Source organism: Halichoeres trimaculatus, unplaced genomic scaffold (genome assembly GCF_033239565.1).
Source record: "Halichoeres trimaculatus isolate MK-OKI-2021-1 unplaced genomic scaffold, fHalTri1.1 fHalTri1_scaffold_19, whole genome shotgun sequence".
In the NCBI taxonomy this organism is placed as follows: Eukaryota; Metazoa; Chordata; class Actinopteri; order Labriformes; family Labridae; genus Halichoeres; species Halichoeres trimaculatus.
In genome coordinates this window covers 2,417,873-2,441,429 of record NW_027437197.1, presented here as the reverse complement: position 1 = coordinate 2,441,429, position 23,557 = coordinate 2,417,873, and the positions used below count along the sequence as shown (strand labels likewise).

Below are 23,557 nucleotides of genomic sequence, written 5' to 3'. Positions count from 1 at the left end.
TATATTTATATATATATATATATTTTTTTCAACATTGTATGTATATCTGAGTACACACACACACACACACACATATATATATATATATATATATATATATATATATATATATATATATATATATATATATATATATATATATATATATATATATATATATATATATATATATATATATATATATATATATATATATATATATATATATATATATATATATATATATATACATATATATATATATATATATATATATATATATATATATATATATATACATATAAATCCTACAGACAAGGGTGATAAATGAATAAATAATAAAAAAGCAAAAAATAAAAAAAGAAATATATATAAATAAAAAAATAAATAGGAAAAGAAAATAAAGATTCAAATGTTTTTCATGAGACAGGAGAAAAGCGCGTACTGGCCCTTTAATGACGCACGGGTTACGTACTTCCCTGTAGCTCAGCGGGGACACAGGCCCCATCGATTGAACACACATTAGCATTTAGTGATAATAAAGCTCTGTTTGTGTGACACCTTCATGGAGTACAACCGATAATAACACATATGGAGTGTCAAGAAGACAAGCCGATTATCTACACTATGGAAAACAAGCCGATCGTGACATGTGAGTGTGAAATGAAGAAACGAACTCTTATTTCTGCTGCTTTGACAGTTAGCTTCACTCATTAGCTCCTTTAGCTCAGCTAGCTGGAAGCTTTTATTATCCAGGTTAGGGACGTGTGTTTGTGGAGACTGGTGGACTAATTAACCCTTTTTAATATTACATTTCCAACATTCACCTTTACTGTAACAACACCTGCTTTTAATGCTCTAACCATGAGCTGTGTCTGTTAGAGCTAGCCGGTAGCTACATTGATTACCAGGCCTAGCTAACGATACACGTCTGCAGCGGCTGGTTCAGCAGTGAGCAGAAGATATCACCTTATTCCTGCTGGACACACACTGTCTCCTCTCACTGCAGGGGAACACTGAAGCTACCACATCATGTTTGTCATTCATAAACCCTGAGGAGGCTAATGAAATCTGCTCGGAGGAGTTATTTTAGGAGCCGGCTGTAGTAGAGGATGACAGCTTCACCTCTCACTGTCAGCTGCTCCATTTTTAGGGCTGGGTGGTGCAGAGGTACCCCACTGTACAGAGGAGTGAGGGTCTGAATGTGGCAGGAATTAAACCCTCTGATACATTAATCACTGGTTTATCACGGTGTCTTATGACTGCATGTAGCAGGGTCCAGGAAACCCCTCTGTCAGGCGTCCTCACTGTTGTTTTGCCTCTGAATATCAAACTAAGAAGAGATGAGTCAGAAATTATGTTTGTGTGGCTGCACATGGTGGAGAGTACAAACACTTATTCTGTATTCTGCACTTTTTAACTGAAGTAAATATTGTCATGTATGTTTGTGCAATGTGCTGTTTAGATTTTTATTTGCTGTCTTATAAAAGTCTTCTTTTATTTTGAAAATCCTTCTAACAGGACGTGTTCATCCAACAGTGTCTTAAACATCTAAATCAAGGGTCTGCAACCTTTACTTTCAAAAAGAGCCGGTTTGCCTCAGCTCACCTAGATGAAAGTCATTCGGGAGCCGCAAAATCTACTTTATCTTCACATTAAGACAAAAAAAAGTGTATAATCAGTTGAATAATTATCAAAACGAGAAGTTTTAGTGTTTATAAATTTGTACATGTGATTTCTTAGTTTTTTATTTTTATTAATTAACTAATTTAATTTATTTCAATAAATATAATAATAATAATTTTTAATTTTTATTAAATTTGCAAATTTAAGAAAAAAAAGAAATTTGTAGTGTCATAGATTTTATAAATTTTGCAAAATTTGGAAATTTAAAAAGATCAAAAATTTGCAAAATAAAAAATAAATTTATAAAATGTGCAAAATTTCAATGAAATTGACGAAATGTCATAAATTTGCACAAAAAAAACAACTAAATAATGCAATTTCAAAATTTTGCTTGATTTCCAAAAACTGTAAAAACTTGCTAAAATTACAAAAAAATAGGGATTTATAAAAAATAAATCAAAAATTTGCAAAATTTAAAAAAAATGTGGAATTATTTCTTAATTTGCAAAAATGTCAAAAATTGAAATGAAAAAATCCCCCCTCCCCCCCCCCCCCCAAAAAAAAAAAACACAAAAAAATAACAAAAAAAATTAAAGCTTCGTTTCAAGAGGTGATGCATTTTTAGTCCAAATTTTATATTTTGATATTACTTAGTGTCTGTGTTGTTATCATTAAAATATTAAAAGCCCTTTATTTCAATAATATTTTTAAAGTTACAAGGAGCCGCTGCAAAGGAGATTTGCCAAAATATAGCACATGAAGACCTCTCTATATCTGCTTTCTTTGTTTATAATTAATACTCTTTTCTGTGTTTGATATAAGATCAGATGAGGTGGTTTAATTCTTAAAATTTTGCTGATTTATGAAAGAACTTGAAGCTTCCTGCTCCGTCTGCTGTTACGGACTCTGCTGTTGTGTAATGATTATCTGAGGCTGTGTGTGTACAGGCTCATGCTCTTGTGGCATGGATAACACTGATGTTTACTTTTGCAGAGTAGTATTTGATGTTTGTAGATGAAGTTTTCGCGCATAGTGGAGCTTTAAGACCTGCTCCATAACCAGTGATGTTAAAAAGCTGACACCTCGGCTAACTCATGAACACTGAGGAAGCACTGCAAAGACCCCTTCAGGGAGTATTCATAAAAAAGACTTTTGATGCGCTTCGTTTGAATTGGCCCACTTTCAGTGGAGCTTGAACAGGAAACTCACCCTTCGAAGTCGCTGTTGATCAAATATAAACACTCAGCCACCATGAATGACAGTTTAAGTGCCGCTAAAACGAGACATCAGCAGAGAAAGCTGGGTCTATTTATGTAGAGTCTGACCAGGGATTTTACAAATCCTGGGTGTCAGTGTGAAGGTCAGGTTCACAGAGTAATGATCCTGTAGATAAGCCAACAGGAAAAACAGCAATTTTCTGTTGTTTCTTCTTGAATATTTGATAAATTGGGCTATCTGGTGTCAACACATAATTTCTCGCCTCTGTGTTTGACTTTTTGTTGCATCCTTCAGACAGAAAATGCAGCGTGAGTCAGAGTCTTGTTGTTTAACGTTGTGATCATGGGGATAAAACAGAAGACAAACTGCATTCTGGTGTGGAAATATGAGGAGTAAATATTTTATTAAATTTATGCAGCTGCTAGGAGAGAAATAGAGGAAGGGCACTTCAGGACGCTGACCTGCAAAAAGTCTGATGGACTTGGCCGAGAATCAGGCAGCTCCTGGCAGACGCTCAGCATCCTTCGATCATCAGAATCACACTTCAGGGTTTCTGTGTTTGCTGGAGGTGTTTATCCTTCTAACAGAGACGGAGAGGGGAGTGTTGTGTCTCATTCAGGTGGCTTCAAAGCATTGAAGTTGTTATGTTTGACCTTCGGAAAGTGAGACCTGAGGAAAATCCTTGAAGTTCTTCCAGGTTTTGGAGTGTGTTGATGTACATTTTTGTAGCATTTTCTTCTCTCTTTGTGGCTACAGAGGGGTTTATTTTACAAAAGCTGTCCAATGTAATCATAAATCAGCCCAAACTATCTTACTAGTGCAGGAGTCTGCAAGCTTCACTACCGAAGGAGCCATTTTTCCTCAGCTCACCTGGATTAAAGTCATTCAGGAGACACAAATCTACTTTACCTTCACAATAAAGAGTATAGGGTGTATGAAATTCATATGTAGTTAAAATCGAAGGAATAATTATCTGAACTAGAGGGCTTTTGTTTCAATTAATGAAATTGTATGTGTGATATCTTGGTGTTTTTTATTTTTAACAATTAAAAAAAATGTAGAATTTTAAAACATTTGCAAAGTTTCGAAAAAAATGAAATTTTAAAAAAGTATGTTATATATATTTTTTTATTTTCTGATTTCAAATGATTAGCAAAAGATTAGCAAAAAATTGAAATAGTAAGTTAGTTAGTTTAGTTTATTGTCCCCGTAGGGTAATTAGGGTGTGGCAGGGATCACAGACATTTGGCAACAAAATCAGCAGAAAAACATGAAAAACAATGCGTTCACAAAGAGAAGGATAAAAAAGAAAAATAAAGGAAAAGCAAATGAAGCAATGTGATAAATAGTTTTGAAACTTCGAAAAATTATTAGATTCCTATTTCAAAAAATGTCCAAAATTTTCAAATTTTATAAAATTGCTAATATTTCAATTTTTTTAAAGAATACTTTAATTTGATCACACATATTGATCATTTTTCTCAACTGATCCTTTTTTTGTAGTTTGCTAAATTGTTTTGCCACATATCAATTATGTATTTTAAGCTGGCATGTTGTCAATCAAAAAAAAAAAAAAAAAAAAAAAAATTTTTAAATGTAGAATTTCAAAACATTTGCAAAAATAAAAAAAATGAACCAAAAAAATAGTATCTTGTTTTTTTTAATTTTGTGATTTCAAACAATAAGCAAAAGATTTACAAAAATTTGAATTTGTTTTAAAACTTCCAAAAACTTGAAATTTCAAAAAAATGTGCAACATTTTCAAAGTTAATAATATTGCAAATTTTTCTGAAATTTTAAAAGAACACTTGAATTTAATTACATATATTGATAATGTTTCTCAACTGATCAATTTTTTGTTGTTTGCTATTTTTTTTTCCTTATATCAATCATGTATATTAGGCTGGCATGTTGTCAATTAAAAAAATAAAATAAATAAAAATAAGAATGTAAACCTCAAAACATTTGCAAAAAAAGAAGAAATAAAAAAAGTACCCTTTTTTAAATTTTGTGATTTCAAAAGATTAGCAAAAATTTGAAGTTGTTTTGAAACTTCCAAAACTTGAAATTTCAAAAAATGTGCAAAATTTGTAACTTAAATAAAACTGCAAAAATTTCAAAGTTTTTGAAAGAATACTTAAATCTGATAACATATATTGATAATGTTTCTCAACTGTTCATTTTTTTGTTGTTTGATAATGTTTTGCCACATATCAATCATGTATATTTATCCAGCACATTGTCAGTTTAATGAATCCATCCACACAGAATTAAAATCAGTATTTTCTTCCAGATTAGTCTTTTTGTAGATGTAGTTATCTTCCCAGGGCTGTAAAACTTGAGGTTAGCCACAGGTGCATGGAAAGTTGGTGGGCTGTTGATGTTGTAGTAGGTGAAGTAGAGCGGTGGCAGGCTTTATTGACAGATGGGATGAAGATTTAGTTCAACTAAATGTTAACACATGATTTTATTTAGTGTCACTGTCTTTGATCATCAATACCCTCTGGAAGAAAAATAACAATTCTTTCCTCCAGGTGCTGGAGATCAGAGCTTGTTTACCTCTCTTTATACCTCATTGGCCCAACAACTTCCCAGAGAGCCAATGGAGTGGAGGAGGTGAGTTCTGCTTCACTGACACAAACAGAAATTTCATGAAATGATTGCAGATTATTCCTCACATCCTGCGCTCTCTGCTCTCTGCTCTCTGCTCTCTGCAGGACGTACGGCCGTGCTCCAAAAATGATCCACCTTGAAGCTAATTTTGTCCAGTTTAAAGAGGAGCTGCTCCCAAAGGAGGGCAACAAGGCGCTCCTCACCTTCCCCTTCCTGCACATCTACTGGACCGACTGCTGTGTGAGTACACAAACACACAAACACACACGTTACACAACAACCGCAGCCATTCAGTTGTGCAGTAATTTGATTAAGAGTACTGGGAAACATTAATTATAGCATCGTGACAAACTTTGTGTCCCAGCAGCAGGACAATAAAGGGCTGTTCTGCTAAATTCTCCCTCCGTCCTGCTGAGAGATGAAGCGCAGAGGCTCCGTGTTGGTTTTGTGCAGCACAGTTATGCAGATGATGGAGGTTTGTGTGACGGTGTCAGGGAGTTGCATGAATAATAATTAAATTCTTGGTTGTAAAAGCTTCCTGTGAGCTCATAAAAGTGTGCAGCTGCTGCGAGACTCTGGATGAAATAACAGTTTTATGGTTTCTGTCATGAGGCTGTGAGACTCGTAAGTAAAAGATGAATCTGTTCGAAAGAAAACGTGTCGCTGCTGCAGCTGAACGCCACTTTCCTGGAGGTGTGTCGAGCAGGATGTGGAGAAAGTTTGTGCGCTGTGTTCTGCAGAAGAGGTGAAGCCAGCCCGTCTGTCCTCTAAGAATAGACGAGGACTTACGAGCATCCCATCTGGGCCAAAGTAGGTCACAGACGCCTCCGTATGCGCGATATGCAAACTCATTTCACCAGATACATCCGATATGCAACAACTCTGTGAGTTAGGACGTTTTGGCGTGACTCCACGTCTGTGAAGGTTTGCAGGCAGTGTGTATGAGGAGCTGTGTTTACCCTGCACACACACACCTCTGAGAGACTTTTCAGAAGCATAACAAAGTTTTGCAGGACAGGAGAAGTTTTCCTGCGTTAGTATGCACATAGATTTACTTAATGCGGTTTGAGCGAGCGGTGTGCAGCCTGAAGTGAACTTCTCCTCCTTGCGCTGCTTTGGGAAAGAGGACGGGAGAAAAACAAGAAGGGAAGCAGGAACCTGCTGCTGCTGACTGAGCAGCTGTTTCGTTAAAGGAAGTGCTGTCATCAGCTCGTGAGTCATGACATTTCCTACTGAGCAGCCTGACTCTGAATGCAGCATGGAGACAGAAGCATTAACTGTTGGAAAAGCAGCTCAAAGAGAAGTGCTTCAGTGATTTGGCTCAGGGTGAGGAGCTGTAAATTACCCTCCTTGAAGAGTTGTAACACTCTGAAGGTGTTAGTCATGTTTGCACCGCTCCCGTTATATAAGTGGACTGAATGTGAGAAGCTGCAGCGCCTCCTCCTTCGTTTACTACGAGGAGCAGATCGAGTCCTCGTCTGTAACAGGTGCAGAGGACAGGTCGCTTACGAGGTTGGAGAGATTGTAAAGTCCAGCTTTGAGTTTACAGCTGCAGTAAAATGTGAATGTAAATGTAGGAACTGAGGGTTTTAAAGTGGACGCTGAATTCCTGCACATTCAGCGGACCGTGGGAGTGGAGGCGTCCGCTCAGAGCACGGGGTCAGGTCTCATTGATTGGTTCAGGCGTCAAACAAACTGTGGAGGAGTCAGAGCTAAAATCTGTCTTTTTTTACTCCTCAAAGCTCGAATCAGATTTTTTACCACCCTGTGAACGTTGAAGACCTCTTTGCTTGTGACCGTCCACCTGTCAACACCTTGAGTTTTCATTTTTCACGCTTGGTATCGACCATAAGCAGCGTCAAGACTGTTTGTGTTGGTCCTGTTTGGTTATTTCCTGAATCTCCAGCTTTGTTGTGAACGTAAACAAACTTTTTTTATTTACCATCACTCCCTGTACCTGCAGCTTTCTGCTCTGTATAAACACAGCGGCCTGTCCTGAGTTAGCCCCGACCGTTTCTCTAACCTGCGTCTGACCTTTTTACAACATTTACAAGCAGCAAAGACGCCTGAATAACACAGCCTGTGTTTAAAAAGCTGCATGTGATAATAAAAGGTCTCATAATGACCCTAAACTAAAGACGTCCACACAGCAGGAAGTTTTACGCCATTTAAAACAATGTTTTCTGAAAACTTGGGCCAAAGTGAAGATTATATGTCTATGTCTATGTAGTTAAAATTATCAATTTGTTTGATAATAAAGTTTATATTTTTTTCAATTTAACATATTTACTCTTCAGTATATACCATAGAATGTATAAAACATGGACGTAGTCTCGCCAATGTCACCCGTCTGTTTCTGAAACAGAAAATGAAGCAGATGGGCTATAGCGGCCATATTGGTAGTGGCAAGGGCTTTGTCTACAGCTACAGGGCGCCTGTCGGTCACATGACCCTCAGCTGTGCCTCTTATCGGGGGAGCTCGCGATCTTAATATCCTCTGAACGGCCGAGTTAGAAAAAATTTCACCCCCCGTACAGTGGCCATCTCAGACAGGAGACGTTTTTTGAACCAGGCTGTAAATAGGTAAATTTCTGCTTTGAAAACAGTTTTTTTGGCTTGGTGTGTTTGTGACTTCGGCTACTTCCGGAGCCAGCCTCAAGTGGACACTGGAGAAACAGCAGATTTTAGCACTTCAGCATTGTCTTATATTCTTAGACCGGAGGCTGCTGCTTGGTTTATACCCTTGCAATGCTGCGTTCATGTCCAGCATGGAAAATCTCCTACTCTTCCACTCCCTCACAGTCACAAGGATGCAATTAGGTACCTAAACACGGCACCTTTTGATTTTACGTGAATTGGTACCCAGTACTTTTGACAGAAATCGGTGGGTACCTATAAAAGTACCTAATTCGTTAATCATCCCTAAAAGAGAGTTTGACAGTTGAACTGTTTTATTTTGCACTTCAGTTTATTTTAAAAATACTTAATATCTGACAGCTTTTAGTTTTATTTTGCCCTTTTAATATATTTTTTAAATATTTATTTATAAAAAATGGTAAACTCAGAGAGTTTTTTTGTGTTTCACTTTGGACTTAATGTCAGAGTCACTGTGCTGTCTCTGATCAAAATGACCTGTCACTGTGAATTTTTTTTTTGCATCAAAAGTACGAGTAGCACCAGTCCTTGGAATTGGTGAGTACTCAAGAGGGAGTACTCGTACTCAGGGATGGGAACCTTTCACATATGAAACGATACGTTACTGATGCCCGGTACCTAGCAATCGGTACCGGTACTCAATGGTACCAATTTTCGGTTCTTTTCATGTTTTGTTTAGAAATAAAGTAAAGTAATAATAATACTTTTTCCTTATTTTTTAAATTAAACATATTTATTCTCCAATATATAACCGTGCAATGCTGTGTTCATGTCCAGGATGGAAAATCTCCTACTCTTCCACTCCCTCATAGTCACAAGGATACATTTAGGTACCTAAACATGGTACCTTTTGATTTTACATGAATCGGTACCCAGTAATTTTGACAGAATTCGGTCAGTACCTATAAAAGTACCTAATTCAGTACCCATACTTTTATAGGTACTGACTGAATTCTGCCAAAAGTATCAGGTATTGATTCACGTGAAACCAGAAGGTGCCATGTTTAGATACCTAATTGCATCCTTGTGACTGTGAGGGGGTGGAAGTGAGCGATTTTCTATACTGGACATGAACACAGCTTTGAAAGGTTATATATTGAAGCATAAATATGCAAGATTGAAAAAAAAAAAACATTTTATTATTTAAAAAAACGATATTTTTTGCCACATAAACAAAAAAAGTACCAAAAGTTGGTACCGTTGAGTACTGGTACCGATTGCCAGGTACTGGGCATCTGTACCGTATTGAATGTGAAAGGCACCCATCCCTACTCGTACTGGGATCGGTCTGAAAAAATTTGGTATCCAACATCCCTAGATGAAAGTATTTTTAAAAACAAATGAGGGGGGGTGCTCGTTTTTGAAATAAGCAGCTTCATGTGCAGGGCCTCAGACAGCGCAGAGCGACACAAACTGAAAAAAAGAAACTTTCAGGGATAACTTGGACGACAAATATTCAGGGATCTGGTCTGGGTTTTTTCTAACTGCTGGAAACACCCAAACTGGTGCAGATGTTGCCCCAGTTTAACAGAAACAACCTAAAACCTCAAACAGAGTCTCAACAATCAGGCCTCTGACCCTGAAACTCAACAGACCAATAACAGGAACATCGTTTCCTTGTTCTTAGATAATTACATTTGTTGAGTTTGGATCATTTTATTACATTTTCTGAAATCCTCGGGCATCAGATGCTCTGTGTCCTCGTGGTCCCACACGTGGAGCTCAGACTCAAACAGCTCTTTGTGTTTCAGGATCAAAACGTGTCACTGAACCCACTTCCAGCTTATGAATTTCTCTGTATTAAAATAAATAAATAGTCAACACGTCTGAGGGTTTGAAGCTGAATAAGCTGTTAGTCTGTAGTCATAATCTGAAAAAAGGCTCAAAGCTGAATCGCAGACTCATTTCCCAAACGTTGTGCAACATCAGTCCTCCAGTTCCTCTCCCCGACAGCGACACGATTACATAACTACTGACTTGTTATTTTGTTTCCACCTCCGTCCAGATGCTAACGATACCCTCCAGGAGAAATATTCAGTCTGAATGTTCCTCAGCAGAAGTTTCTCTGAATAAAAACCTGCTGACCTGCGTTCTTCAGGAGTTTCATCTCCAGAAATCTCTGATGAGTGTCCCTCATCTGATACCAGAAACAGATTGTTTAACAGAGAAGAAGTTTTTATTTTCACCCGTCCTGATTGAGTTTGAGTAAATCTGACTGAGAGGGGGTCTGACATTTCTTCTTCTTCTTGAATAATAAAAGTTTGTTTCTCTGCTTCCTGCAGGACACAGAGGTGTATAAGTCCTCGGTGAAGGAGGACATGATGCGCTGGCAGAACAGTTTGCGGACTCACGGCTCAGCAGACTGGGTCATCATCGTGGTCGAGACCAATGACACCAAGAAGAAGAACAAGACCAACATCCTGCCCAGGTCGTCCATCGTAGATAAAATCCGCAGCGACTTCTGCAACAAGCAGAACGACAGGTGAGGAGGACCGGAGACTTTTTACATCCTGACTTTATCCTCAGATTATTCAGAGAGGAGGATATGAAGTGTAATCAAATGTAACTCGTGGTGCAGGTGTGTGGTGCTGTCAGACCCTCTGAAGGACTCGTCCCGCTCTCAGGAATCTTGGAATTCCTTGTTGCTCAAACTGCGGACCCTCCTCCTCATGTCCTTCACGAAGAACCTGGGCCGCTTCGAGGACGACATGAGGACGCTCCGAGAGAAGCGCACCCAGCCGGGCTGGAGCTTCTGTGAATACTTCATGGTCCAGGTAGGTCCTCAGGAACCGGTCTGTGGGCTGTAGACCTGCTGAGCTGAGTCTCATTCGTCTTTCTGTGTGTGTGTTTGTGCAGGAGGAGCTGGCCTTTGTCTTTGAGATGCTGCAGCAGTTTGAAGACGCTCTGGTCCAGTACGATGAACTGGACGCTCTTTTCACTCAGTATGTCCTGAACTTTGGGGCCGGAGGTGAGTTTAGACTCTGGTTACCGTGGTTTACGTCATAAAAGCTGCGACCTGAAGTGAAATAATCACCGCCTGTTTTCTGTGGCGCTCCTCAGATACGGCGAACTGGCTGGGCTCGTTCTGCGCCCCGGTGCGCAGCTGGAGCGGCTTGCTGCTGCGGCGGCCCATCGATATGGAGAAGAGGGACGGGATCCAGCGAGGGGAGGCCAGCCTGTTGGATCTGAGGAGCTATCTGTTCTCCCGTCAGTGCACCTTACTCATCTTCCTGCAGAGGCCGTGGGAGGTCACGCAGAGAGCCCTGGAGCTGCTGCACAACTGCGTGCAGGAGCTGCGGCTGTTGGAGGTGAAGATTACAGCGCTCCTCCTCCTTCATGCACCAGTCTCTGAATGAAAACGGGTCGTTTGGATCTGTGGTTTTAACCCTCTCACTGTGCAGGTGTCGGTCCTGGAGGGGGCGCTGGACTGCTGGGTGTTTCTCAGCTGTCTGGAGGTCCTGCACCGGATCGAGGGATGCTGTGATCAGGCTCAGCTTGCTGCAAACTGCTCTCACACTGTCGGGCTGTGGGCCTACGCTACTGACAAGGTAAATCCACTACATCCAACCTCAACGACTCAGAATCTGTTAATTTGGTCCTTTTATGTCTTTGAACCATCTTCTTTTTTAATGATGAAATCCTGCTTGTGTGGTCCAGCTGAAGTCTCTGGGTGAACTCTGTGGCCTGGTGTCAGAGAAGGAGCCCACGTCTGATGACCTGAACAGGACCGTGGATCTGCTGGCCGGACTGGGAGACGAGAGACCTGAGACGGGTCAGTGTTCAGACTCCGCACTGCAAAAAACTAAGATCTCATCAAGTGTTTTCGTCTAATTTTAAGTAAAAATTGTCTTATCATACTTTATATGAGCCACATTCAACTTATCAGTCCAGAAAATGTCTTTATTTAAGTTATTCAAAGAAGATGATGAGGCCTGAATTGCTTATCACAAGAAAAAGATCTGACAATAGAGCAAGAAAAAAATGTTTGAAACTAGAATAATGTTTTAATACAGGAAACTTTTCTCTTCATCTATTGTAAGTTTTTTTCAACTTTTAACAGTAATTCAGAGCTAATTTTTGTCTTCAAATAACTTGAGCTAAGACATTTTCTGGTCAGGTGAATGTGGCTCACGTTAAGTCTAAAAAGACTGATCAGACCATGGGTTTGCTCACCTGGATTAAAGTCATTCAGGAGCCACAAAATCTACTTTATCTTCACAAAAACGAGTATAAGGTGTGTATGAAATTCTATACCTAAAATCTGAGGAAATATAGAAACAGGACGATTTTTTCAAATGATAAGATTGCACAAGTAATGTGTTGGGTTTTTTTTATTTCAAATATTTTTTTTTATTCTTTTTTTAATTAAAAATTTTTAAATATTGCAAAATTTTCAAATATTTTTACATTTGTGAAATTTAAAAAACATTCAAAAAGGTTAAAAAAATTTAAATTTCAAAAATTTGCAAAAAAAATGAAGCTTCAAAAAAACTGAAAATTTTCAAATTTTATAAATTAGCAAAAATTTCCTAAAATGTCAAAAATTTAAATAAAATTTTATTTTTTTAATTCAAAATTTCAAAATATTTTAAAAAATGCAAATAATCTAAAATATATTCTTAAACTTTTAAAATTTTAAATTTTTGCAAAAAAAATCAGAAAAATATGACATTTGAAAAAAAGTTTTCAAAATTTATAAATTTTCAAAAATTCAAATAATGCAAAAAGTAAATACACTTATAAATTTTCTCGTGTTCCATTGGCAGATTTTTTTAAACTTGTCACAGTAATTCAGACCTCATTTTGTCTTTCAACAACCTGAAATAAGACATTTTTCTGGACTGATCAGGTGAACGTGGCTCATATTGAGTCTGAAAAGACATTTTCTACTGAAAATAAGACAAAAACACTTGATAAGATTCCAGTTTTCTGACTTTGCTGTTTAGTCAGAAGCATGCACATGAGCCTTTGCTGCAGCGTCTACCAGCACAGATTAAAAAAACTGCATGCACTGGTTTTAATTTGCACCAGTTAGTCGTGCTGAGTTAGTTGCTCCAGGTTTGGGATCTTCCTCCTTCTCTTGGTGCGTTTCAGCCGGTCATGTTGATGAAAGGTTTAAAACAAAGCTCTGCTCTCTGTGTGAGTGTTTCCCTGTTATCCTCCTCAGTCAACAGTTTGCAGAGCCCGTACAAGAAGCTGAAGGAAGCGCTGTCCTCTGTGGAAGCTTTCGAGAGACACTATCTTGTAAGTCGATTTCTTGCAACAGCTCGCTCAAAAACAGGAAGTTAACACATTCTCTGAATTCCTGTCCAGATGTTTTTCTGCCCAATTTTTTCTGATGTGATTTTCTCAGAGGAAACTGTGGAGCTGATCATCTTCTCCCTCTTTCTCTCCTCCTCTCATCAGGAGCTGTCTCACGCTGCGATGGAGATGTACCGAGCCATCGGCAGGACGAGGTCTGCCAGATTAGTGGGGAAGAGCCTGGCTGAGTTCTACATGTAAGGACGGGGCGCAGAAACACACCGAACACACGCGGCTATTTTCAGTCGCTGTGGGGGATTCGGTCTCTTCTGCAGAGCTGTCAGTCGCCTCGTACGAACACCCACACGTTCCTGAGCAGAGGGCGGTTTAATCAGGCGCAGTAAATGAAGACTGCAGTGGGTGGGAGGGCGCTTTGAAACCAGGAGCTAAAAAAGAGTTGAGACATTCTGCAGATGCTTTCGTTGAATATTTACACCCTAACCTGATCATTTAAAGCTCTGAAAGCTTGTGGTTTTCTTATTATACTCAAATTAATTTCCCACAGACGCCACTCAACCCAAATAAAGAGAGAGACGAGGTGAAGCCACGCTGGTTAAGAGCGAGCTTCGTCAGAAGGCCTCAGAAATAAAAAGCTGCATCCTGTCTGTAAACTCTGAGAACAGTTTCTGTGTGTCTGTGTGAATTCCAGGAGGAAGGGAGACCCCGAGCGAGCAGAAACCTTCCTGCAGGAAGCTCTGAAGTCCTACGTGTCAGAGGGATGGAGCCTTCCCGTCACACACACCAGGAAACAGATCGCTGAGTGTCAGAAGCTGCTGGGCAGAACTGAAGAGTATCCTCTGATAAACAAAGAGCGGCTGAGTCCACCGGAGAACGAACTCCGACACAGTCAGACACTTTTTACTCAGAGCGATGGGGAGGTTACAGAGTCAGATATTTATTTATATTCAAAGGATTTAGTTTGGAAGTTATCCTCAAACAGGGAGATAGAGATAGTTTTGTCTTCATATATTATTGTTATGACTTTCTATGGGGTTATAGGTTGAATTCATGAGAAAAACAAACATTATTATGTTGAAATGCTGAGCACACAGCATAATAAGACCAAACTTAAGAATTATTATAGAAAAGTTTAAATGTTAGATATTAAAAACTAAATGAAATTCATTTAATCTCCTCAATTTGAAAATTTAATTCTCTTGTTTTTTTTCTTTTTTCTTTTTTCCAACTTAAATAAAACATGAAAATAAATTATATTTTGCTTTGAAAGCAAATAAGTAAAATAAATGGATACAAAATAAAAAATAATCAACCTGCCTTTACATATGACTCTTGTTAGATTCACAAAAAAATGCAGCTCCGTTGAATAACCCCCTCTAAACAGTCATTTAAACTCTAATAATAAGGAAAAAAACACTTAATTTAAAAATATTGGGACAGAAAAATGAATTTTGAAAGGTTTCCACCTACCCTCTGCAAGGTGTGCGGTACCCCGGATTGGGAATCACTGATTTAAAGTCATTTTTGAGATATTAAGATTATTATAAGGTTAAAAATCCAAATTATGAGATGGAAAGTCTAAATTTATGTCACAATTTTAAGATTAAAAGTAAAAAATATGAGATAATAAGTTGAAATTATTGTATTATTCTTAATTATTGTACAATAAAAAGTCAAAATAATGAGATATTTGGTCAGAATTCAGAAAAAAAAGTTTAAATAATGAAATTGTAAGTTATATATAGGAGATATAAAGTAAAAAAATATGAGATTGAAAATTAAAATATTGAGATATTTGGAGAAATTATAAGAACGTAATCCATAGTAAAACAATAATTTATGAGATAAAATTCATATTTAAGGATAAAGGTTCAAAGTTATGTGTTACGAGTTAATCTATGGAGTGAAAAAGTTGAAATGCAGAAATTAAAAAGTCATAATTTCAGACAAAAAACTTCCAGACTTTAGAGCAGTGAGTCCCAACCTGTGGGCTGCGACCCCCTGGTGGGCCGTGAAGGTGGTGCAAGTGGGCCGCTGAACCATTTCCAAAATAATTTGATCGTTATGGGGGTGTCATTGTATAAAAACAGAGTTTAAAAAAGAAAAATGTGATAAATGTTGAAGCTCAGTTACCTTTAAAAGGAGATTAAAATGTTTGAATATTATTTTCATTATTTTATTTTGTTTTTTCCTTCAAGAGTTTAAAACATGTCAGTGTAAAGAAACGAAGCAAACATTTCTTTGTTGACGTTTCATATTTATTTAATCTTCAGTGTTGTGAACGTTTTGTTGAGCTCAGGTGAAAACAGTCCGCTCTGGTGTTTGATAATAACATCAGAAGGTTTGGACTTTCCGTCGATGTGTTTGTCTGCTCCGTTTGTTTTCCTTCACTCCTCCTCTGCAGCTACTTACAGACCAGCGCCCTGCTGGCCGGTGACGTGAATCTGACCACAGAGGAGAGGAAGCACTTTTGTCAGGAGATCCTGAGCTTTGCCGGGAAGTCTGGAGATCCTGGTAAGTCATCATCACACAGACAGCTCACAGCCTGCGTACCCTACTCTGACTCCGCCTCCTCCTCCTCCTCCTCACAGCCGACGCGGTGACTCTGAGTCTGGGGGTCTTCGCTCAGCTCACGCAGCTCCAGTTCCGTCCGTCCACGGCCTCGGTGCACTCAGGAGCCGTGCTGCAGGTGGAGCTCACACTGCGGTGTTTGATGCCCGTGTCAGTGAGGATACAGCAGCTAGCTGCTAGCATCCACTTCGACGTGGAGCGTGGAGGGACCAACGGGAGGTTGAAGGGCGCGCAGAAGCTCTCAAACCCAGGAACGGTGGAGTTCATCCAGGCTAAGTCCTCCGCAGGTCCCCCGTCTTCCTCCGTGTTCCCCGCTCTGGAGCTGGATGAGATCCAGGACCGGAGTCCCTCGGACAATTCTCTGAACTCCACAGGAGTGGTGTGTAAAAACACTCACCTGCTCATGCGGCGTCATGACAGCAACTCACCGCCGGACACGCCGAACTGTGTCAGCCCGCCGACCGTGGCCGTGAAGGAAGGAGCGCAGATGCTGAAAGTCCAGGATGTGACGTTAGAGCCGGGGAACAACAGCATCGTCTTCACGGCGCCGGTGAGTCCAAACCCTCAGAGGGGTTTTTAACGGGTCAGCTCGCTTTGAGCGCTCTGAGTCCAGGTTTGTCGTTTTTAATCCTCTGATCCCTCCTCACGTCTCTGTGCAGAGCGGACAGCCCGGCACGTACACGCTGCGTCAGCTCTTCGCCACAGTGGGTCAGGTGCAGTTTGTGCTGCCTCACATCTACCCGTCAGTCCAGTACGAGGTGTATTCTCAGGAGCCGCAGCTCACCGTGGAGCCGCTCTCAGGTCTGAAGGTTTTACAGACTTAACGACATAAACGCTCAGAGCCGGAGCTGATTATCTGTGAAGCTCGCTGCAGCGTTGGCGTGTTGCTCTCTGCTCTAACCGTGTTCCTGTTCCCGCTCTCAGAGCCGCTGCTGGCCGGTCTGCCTCAGATGGTGAAGTTCACGCTGCTGACGGGTCACTACGCCGTGAAGAAAGGAGACGCTCTGCAGCTCAGCAACACGGACACCATGCCCATCCTGCCCTCCAGCAGCTGCACCGCACGCATCAGCAACCCCGCTGCAGGTCAGTCCACCTCTGAAACCTAAAACCTGAAACCTGAAACCTGAAACCTGAACCGTCTCCTCATGGTGTCTGAAAATCCTCACGCCTCCTTTTCCTCCCCGTCCAATCAGAGCTGGTGGGTGAGAGCGTCCTCTCCATCCAGTCCTCTGAGAAGGTGACCAGCATCAGCCTGCCCGCCTGTCAGCCCTACCACACTCTGGAGTTCCAGCTGGAGGTCCTCTGCGTCATCCCATCAGGGTCTGACCGGCCGCCCAATGAGAGGCTGACCAACGGGGAGGTTCGGCACCGACCACGCAGCTACAGCCACCCTGACACGCCCATGACGGCCATCGACCAGAGGGTGAGAGATTAAATGATCCTGAGCAGCTGCTTCAGAAAGAATCTTCACATTTATAAACCAGAAAAAATTCTGAATCTGAGTTCAGAATTTTGTTGGTTTGTTTTGCTGTTTTGGTTTTGAGAAGGCGTCACAGTGACGTCTTGTTTCTCGTTGCAGATGTCCATCGACTGCCCGTGGTCCATCTACTCCACGCTGCTCGCTCTCACCTTCTACATCCCCTTTAAAACCAAACACTCGCTGCTTTCTGCTGGTAACAGGTGAGCTTCCTGTTGTCTGGACCAGGGGGCTGCAACCTTTACTCTGTATAGGAGACGTTTAGCCTCAGCTCACCTGGATTAAAACCATTCAGGAGCCACAAAATCTACTTTATCTTCACAATGAAGACTATAAAGTGTATAAATTTCTATACATAGTTAAAATCTGTGGAATAATTATCTAAACAATATTTTTTTTTAATTTGTGATTTTTTTTTGTTTCTAAATTTTTTAATTTTAGATCAATTGTGAAAACTTTTGAAATTTTAAAAAAATTAAGTATTTAGAAAAATAAAATGTTTAAAAAAAATTGAAATTTCCAAAATGTGTAAAAGTCTTAATTTTATGAATTTGCAAAAATTTTAAAATTTGCCAAAAAAAAAAAAAAACATTTTATAAGTTTAAAATAACTCAAAAATTTTGGAGGAATACTTGAATTTGATAACAAGCCATTTAGCCTCAGCTCACCTGGATTCAATTTATCTGGAACAACATAATCTACTTTATCATCACAGTTAAGACAAAACGGTGTATAAAATCTCATTTATAATTAAAAATCTGTGGACTAATTATCTAAATAAGAAGTTTTTTTTAATTTATGAAACTTTACATGTGATATCTTGGTGCTTATATTAAAATAAATATTCAAATTTAAAAAATATTTTCATAAAAATTCAAAATTTAAAAACAATTGCAAAAATAACCAAATATTTTTACACTTGTGAAATTTCAAATTATTGCAAAAAAATCAGAAAAATTTGACAATTCAAAAAAATCTGCCAAATTTTCAAATTTTATAAATGAGCAAATATTTGCTAAAACTTCAAAAAAAATTGCTAAAATTGTAAAAAAAAAAATTGCTAAATTTGCATAAAAATAAATAGATTTTATTCCTTTTCTTTATAAATATGCAAAAAATGTTTTTAATATTTTATTGAGTGTCTTCGTCTTTAATCATAAATACCCTCTGTAAAAAAATAAAAATTCTTTATTTCAATAATATTTTTTTAAAGCTACAAAGAGCCACTGCAAAGGAGTCAAAGAGCCGCATGAGGGTCCAGAGCCACAGGTTGAAGACCCTCAGCTTAGACAGACTATAATCACAGAATTTCTCAGTCTTATTTCAAGATATTAAGACAAATTAAACATCAATTTTGTCTTTTGAGGTCTTAAAAGAAATCATTTCTCTGGTTATTGTGGCTCATGTTCAGTCTGATGAGACAGTTTTACCCAAACAAGACGTAAACACTAACTTAGAATTCATTTTCTTCAGTGCTCATCTCTGACTTGTCCCCTTCGACTCCACAGGAAGTACATCCAGGTGTGCGTGCAGAACGTGTCGGATGTGAGCTTCACGCTGGCTGAAGTGAAGCTGACGGAGAAGCAGCACGCGTCACTGGAGCTGCAGTCCCTCAACACTAAAACTCAGCAGGTGAGCCAGGAAGAGGAGACGGCGTCTTTGAATACACATTTAAACCTCCATTAAAACCTTGATTTAATGCTGTCTGTGTGTGTGTGTGTGTGTGTGTGTGCAGCTGCTGTGCAGTAAGCACAGTGTGTTCTGCTTGTGGGAGGTGAGGTGGAAGGACGACCTGCCCTCATGTCTGCAGTGTGTTTTCTCTGCAAACTTCTCTCCGCTCAACCAAGACGTCTCTGCTTTCAAACCTTTCCACTACCAGTTCCAGCTGGAGAGAGTCACCGTGAGTCCGCCTCGGCGTTTCCGTCCTTTAGCCACACCATAAACCAGTGTTTCACCCTGTGCTGTGCAGCAGAATGCTGATTTGTGTCCCTGAGTGTTGGAAAGTCACACTAACCCTTCTGTGATTGTGTCAGACGCTGTACAGTGTGAAGGCAGAGATCTTCCCTCCTCCTGGAGAGCAGAACTGTCGCTCTGGCCTCCTCTGCGGGCTGGAGGTGTGTATCACACGACTGACTGAGCCTGGAGAGGGCGAGATCGCTGAGGAGAGCAAGACGGACTCTGACGGCCTGAAAACCACCAAACTCATGTATGAAGGTCAGTGTGAGGAGCCCGCTTCGCTTTCTGAGACGGAGAAACGACGTCTGAGGAGGCTGAGTTTTTAAATAAAAATCGAAAATATTCAAGAAAACACTCCAGAGATGTGTCACAGCTGTAATCTCCAAACTGTGTGTGTGTTTCTGTGTGTGTGTGTGTGTGTGTGCAGTGGCTGACAGCAGCAGTAACTGGGCTGTGTGTGGGAAGAGCTCAGGGATGGTGTCGATGCCCATGACAGCGAGCGCCACCCACAAGGTGCAGATCGAGGTGATGCCGCTGTTTGCAGGACACCTGCCCTTCCCCAAGATCAAAGTCTTAAAGTACCTGCCCCACACCGCAGCCGTGGCCCCCCAACAAGACCCCGGTAAGACCCCGACCCCTCACAGCGCGGCTCTCATGACGATGAGGAGAGATTGACTCAGGATAAAATCACTTCTATTTAAAGCATCTCTGCTCCCATAAAGCAGCTTTAATCATGATTTAAAATCTCTTTTTATTGATCACTGTGTCGTTAGATCTTTGCTTTAATGATGCTGATTTAACATGAGGTAAAGGAGGCTCTTTACTCCTGGAGAACAGCTGTCACACCTTATGTTTCAGCGCCTCTCACAAGTATCATCAAGCACCATCTTTACCTTCCATATGCCGACAATTAAAAACTGCAAATTAAAATCCATCTGATTGGATCTGAGTCTGATAAATTAACACAAAGATGTCGTAAGTGTTGAAGGATTCGAAATTTTTCCTTTCATTGGTTTGACTTCATGTGTATCTTCTTCTTTTCCTCACAAAGATTAACGTCTCCTTGTCCATTCTTTCCGATTAAAGCACAAAAACCAAAAAAAAATCTTTAAAATAATAACAGAAAGCTTCTGTAGCTTTTCACACACATTCCATTTTCCCGCCTTTAGTGAGTCACATGACCAGCTGCACGGAACTCTCAATCATTGTGACATCATCACCAACTGCTGCCCTCTTAGGAGAGAAACTGACTGAAGTTTTAGAAACTTCTTCTCATAGATGCCACAATTTTGACCACATCTCTCTAGAAACAGGGTATTTTTGTATTAAACTTTGTCAGGAATCCATTTATGCCATTTTTAAAGCTGTACCACTCTTACTTTTTTGTGTAGAGGCCTAACTGCCGCAGCTTTCATGGCACTGGATCCTCCTCTCCCATTCATTCTAATGAAGGGAGCTGGAAACGCTTCTTTTGGGTTCACTGATTTTGAGGGCTCGCCATTCGAAAACCGTTTGAGAAACAAGAAAGTCTTACAACAGTTTTGTAAAGCAGGGTCCACTCTGTCATATAAGCAAATTTCAAGCTAATACCACTTACGGCATAGGAGGAGATACATTTTGTTTAAGGCCCAAAAATTTGGCCAAATTTTATTTTCAAAGGCAAATTGCAGGCTTCCTGTTCGAGATAGGTCAGGGGTGTCTGCACATAATTTGTGCGTCTCAATGAGACGAACATTCTGATGTTAGATTGATCTCTCTATGACATTCCTACTGCCAATGAGAGCTGTTTTAGTGTGCCTAGGTGGCGCTAGAGAGCACATCTTGGTATGTTGATTTTATATTATATTGAATTTTCACTGAATCTCCCTTCAGGAGAGGACCCTAAAAACTTTCTCTAAACTCAAAGTTTGATTTTGCCAAAGGGGATAAACACGCTTGTAGCATAAGAGCGTGAAAAAGTGACTAAATGTTGCTTCAGCTCTGTCATGAAGCAGCCCCATGTTTCCAGCAACACGAGTTGAAATAAAGACATTCCTGCAAAAAAATCTCCCAACACAGCGCACAAATTTTTGCTTCAATAAAAGTTTAATATTTTCAATCCTCTGCAGTCATACAACAGAAATATTTTCTGCAAAGCTTCTTTTATTTTTTATAGGGGTGGTAGAAAAAAACAGTTCACATAAATATTGAGATATTTTGTATTAGGATTCTCAAACCATGATTTGTTTGTTCATTTTTTTATTTATTTAAATCCTTTATTTCAGTCTTTGTTTATAAACTGGGTTGGAAAAACATTACCACTCTCCTCCAGCAGAGGGCGACATTTTTTTTTCTTGTACTATATAATAATGTGATGCCAGATCTCCTGAATTAATCCTATAAACTGACTCACATGTGATGAGCACTTTTCGGGGAACATATGGTTCCTGGTCAAGTCCGTGGACCTCATCATCATCATCATCAAGGTTTAACTGTTTCACGTGGTCTGGTTTTAAAAAAAGGAAACTTAAAATCAGGAATATCGAAAAAATTGCAATTAGTGATGAAGCTGAGGAGAAAAGATGAATTTTAGGACCATGATGCAGTTTTTCCTGCAGCGCCATCTGTTCTTTTTGTCCCGCCTTTTCTCTGATTGGTCCGTTTCTCTCCGCCTTCAGACAGCTGCGTGGAAAACGACAGCCTCTCCCTCCTGGATAAGACGCTGGACGACCAGGCGGACACGGCCAGCATCCGCAGCCGGGGCAGCGTGCACTCCGTGGGCAGCGGCGACCAGCAGCAGCGGGGCGTGGCCATGCCGCGCCTGGAGCCCTTCAGCCCCGGTCAGGTCTTCAACAACAGCAACACGCGGCAGGTCCTGGTGCTGCCCGCCACGGACGACCACATCATGGAGGTCAACGCTACATGACCCTGGTGGGTAAAGCAAACGCCTCCTCCTTACAGAAACGAACTCAGAGCCTGGACGGACTCTGCTGAGCTTTTACTCCGGGATGAATCGGGTCCACGAGTCCACGAGGAAGACCGGACTCCTCCCTTAGCATGAAACGTTCACATCACTGGAGTCATTACGGACCGGCGCAGTGACGAGCCAATGACATCTGCAGATTTAAATACAGAGTTTTCTTTGCCATATGTTGTACAAAGCTCATCGGATGGATTTATAGAGATAAATACATAAATATATGAATATATACGGACTGACGGATCAGACGGCGCCTGCGCGGCTCCTCTGAGCTGAAGGAAACAGTCCTGATTGTCCCATGATGCACCAAAGCCCTGCGTGTGTGTTCGCCTCGATCAGCTACTGAAGTACTGTAACCCTGACGGCGTGCGTCCTGCTGTGCGAGCTCTTCCTGAGCCTCTGGGTCATCGGCTGCTTTGGTTTCAGACTTTAGACTCCGCACTTACATCGATGATCAGACGCTGCTTCTGAAAAACACCAGAGAAAGATCCATCACACAGAAAAACACTGAGCTCTGAGCAAGTGTTTGATTTCTAATAAAAACGTCTCATTGACTAAATTCGAAAAAAACAGAAAAATGTCTCATTTCAAGATATTAAAAGACAGAAATGACGCTTGATTCACCTAAAAACAATCTGCTGATGGGGTAAGAAACATTTCCTGGTTCAGTTTCTTGAAATATAAAAATATGTCTTAATCAAAGAATCTAAACAAGCAGATTTTTCTTTCCTTATTTGCAGATTAACAAACGACTCGAGCGTCATTTTTCTCTTTAACACCTAAAATAAATCTGAACTCACCTTAAAGACGTGATTTTTTAACTCCACTCAAGCTGCGACTGATCCTCTGACTTTGATGCTCTCAAACACAAAGCAGCGATAACACCAGAGGCTCAGCGTGAGCCGCAGTGTGTGTGTGTGTGTGTGATGTGTGTGTCTGTTCTGCTGTAGCTCTGTGAATGTGTGTGTGAGAGTGTGTGACATTCAGACGAAGATCAGCCAATGCACATTAACGTCTCTCTATTGTCTGACCCTTCAGTGGATTGTTCATATCGTGTGTGTATATTTATTGAGTGTGTGCGAGGTGTGTGTGTGTGTGCGCGTGTGTGTGCGTCGCCAAATCTGTGTCCGAGCTATGCACACATACTGTTAGTTTAGGTGATGAATAAATGAGTGAAATAAATCATCACTGGATTTATTTATTCATTTATTTAAAGAATGATTGTCAGACTCTTCCTCCCCCTC

General features: G+C 40.1%; 1 protein-coding gene across 1 annotated transcript; it reads left to right on the top strand.

Annotated features, from left to right (window-relative positions):
* The first annotated feature begins 455 nt into the window (after nucleotides 1-455).
* trappc10 (trafficking protein particle complex subunit 10) lies at nucleotides 456-23,482 on the top strand. Its single transcript, XM_074695377.1, has 23 exons — nucleotides 456-631; nucleotides 5,358-5,439; nucleotides 5,541-5,676; nucleotides 10,374-10,573; nucleotides 10,670-10,865; nucleotides 10,948-11,059; nucleotides 11,152-11,399; nucleotides 11,493-11,639; nucleotides 11,749-11,863; nucleotides 13,259-13,335; nucleotides 13,498-13,589; nucleotides 14,042-14,182; nucleotides 15,755-15,864; nucleotides 15,942-16,471; nucleotides 16,581-16,722; nucleotides 16,846-17,004; nucleotides 17,115-17,344; nucleotides 17,501-17,601; nucleotides 18,907-19,030; nucleotides 19,134-19,298; nucleotides 19,432-19,612; nucleotides 19,782-19,976; nucleotides 22,012-23,482. Exons 1-23 carry the CDS (start codon nucleotides 571-573, stop codon nucleotides 22,257-22,259), a joined length of 3,792 nt encoding a protein of 1,263 aa, XP_074551478.1. The 5' UTR covers nucleotides 456-570; the 3' UTR covers nucleotides 22,260-23,482.
* Nucleotides 23,483-23,557: the final 75 nt, after the last annotated feature.

What these genes read in the sequence shown, in the direction of transcription:
- trappc10 (XM_074695377.1), top strand. Translation starts at nt 571, where the DNA reads ATGGAGTGTCAAGAAGACAAGCCGATTATCTACACTATGGAAAACAAG. An exon ending in CCTGAACTTTGGGGCCGGAG is followed by an intron (nt 11,060 to 11,151) that starts GTGAGTTTAGAC and finishes GGCGCTCCTCAG; the next exon opens with ATACGGCGAACTGGCTGGGC. An exon ending in CATCAGCAACCCCGCTGCAG is followed by an intron (nt 17,005 to 17,114) that starts GTCAGTCCACCT and finishes CCGTCCAATCAG; the next exon opens with AGCTGGTGGGTGAGAGCGTC.